The 950-nt window shown below is 45.6% G+C and overlaps 1 pseudogene across 1 annotated transcript in view; it reads right to left on the bottom strand.

Annotated features, from left to right (window-relative positions):
* Positions 1-775: 775 nt before the first annotated feature.
* Positions 776-950, bottom strand: part of TEOVI_000773400:pseudogene — a 618-nt pseudogene continuing 443 nt past the window's right edge. The window contains exon 1 of the mRNA in view: positions 776-950. This exon is cut by the window's right edge and continues 443 nt beyond it. Within this exon, the coding sequence occupies positions 776-950 (175 nt within the window).

The raw sequence follows: 950 nt of genomic DNA, 5'->3' as shown, positions 1-950 counted from the left end.
TTTGGGTGACTCTTCTGTTTTGTCTTCTTTGGAAAATGAGGGGCCTTCTTGGCTGTTCTTCTTTTTTTCTTGTTCTGCGATGTAAAAAGTGACGGTGTAATAGATTTGTGCATCCGCGAGCTCTTTGGGGTCATTTATCGTTTCAAGTTTCTTGTTTCCGCTGCTTACAACAATCTCTTTTGGTGGTGTTAGGTCCTTGAGGTATTTTTCTATTGTGTTCTTCACATTGTGTACCTTCTCACCGATCAATTCTTTTAGGAATGCGCCGACTTTACTCTTGGTTTATGTCTTGCTGTAGGATGCGTCTGCTCCGTCTAGTTCCTTGGCGAGAACATCTTTTAACTTTTGGCTTCGCGCCAGCACTGCTAAGTTGGCGCTTAGTGTTATCCTTCTCAGTTGCTTGTTGGAATTTTAAAGCTTTTTTATCAACTTAAGGTTTTCATTTATTGTATTACTTCTTGGTACTGTCTGCTTACTGTCGGCGTCGTTGTATTCTGTCGTTGTTCCGGACGTTATCATGTTGATTGTTACCTGTTTTGTCGTGAAGAGCTTGACCACCTTTTATGCCTATTTCAGTAGCTACGCTTTTTGTGCAGCTGGAAGAGGTTACTGTCGTGCCGCCTCATTTGCTTCCCCCGCATACCGTTAGTGGCGCGCCTGCTGCTGCAACTGGGGTTTCTGGATGCGTTGTTACGATATTCCATGTTAGATCCGTTCCCGCTGGCTCCTCCCCCTCGTTGAGCCCCGTCCGGGTGTTCGGTGGTGACAGGCAAGTTCAGTGCTGCGGGTCGCTTAGCGTTACATCTATTTTTAGGTGACTTCCTGTTATCGGTGTGTTTGCTGTTCTTACATTTTTATCTGCTACCGTGAGGTGGTTGAGGCTTTCGAATGTTTCTTGCGTTACAGCCAGTCGCGACTCCGCAGCTATCCCCTGTAAGATATCAGTGATT

Source organism: Trypanosoma equiperdum (genome assembly GCF_001457755.1).
Source record: "Trypanosoma equiperdum strain OVI genome assembly, contig: ctg_1051, whole genome shotgun sequence".
In the NCBI taxonomy this organism is placed as follows: domain Eukaryota; phylum Euglenozoa; class Kinetoplastea; order Trypanosomatida; family Trypanosomatidae; genus Trypanosoma; species Trypanosoma equiperdum.
This window is presented reverse-complemented; position numbering and strand designations above follow the sequence as displayed.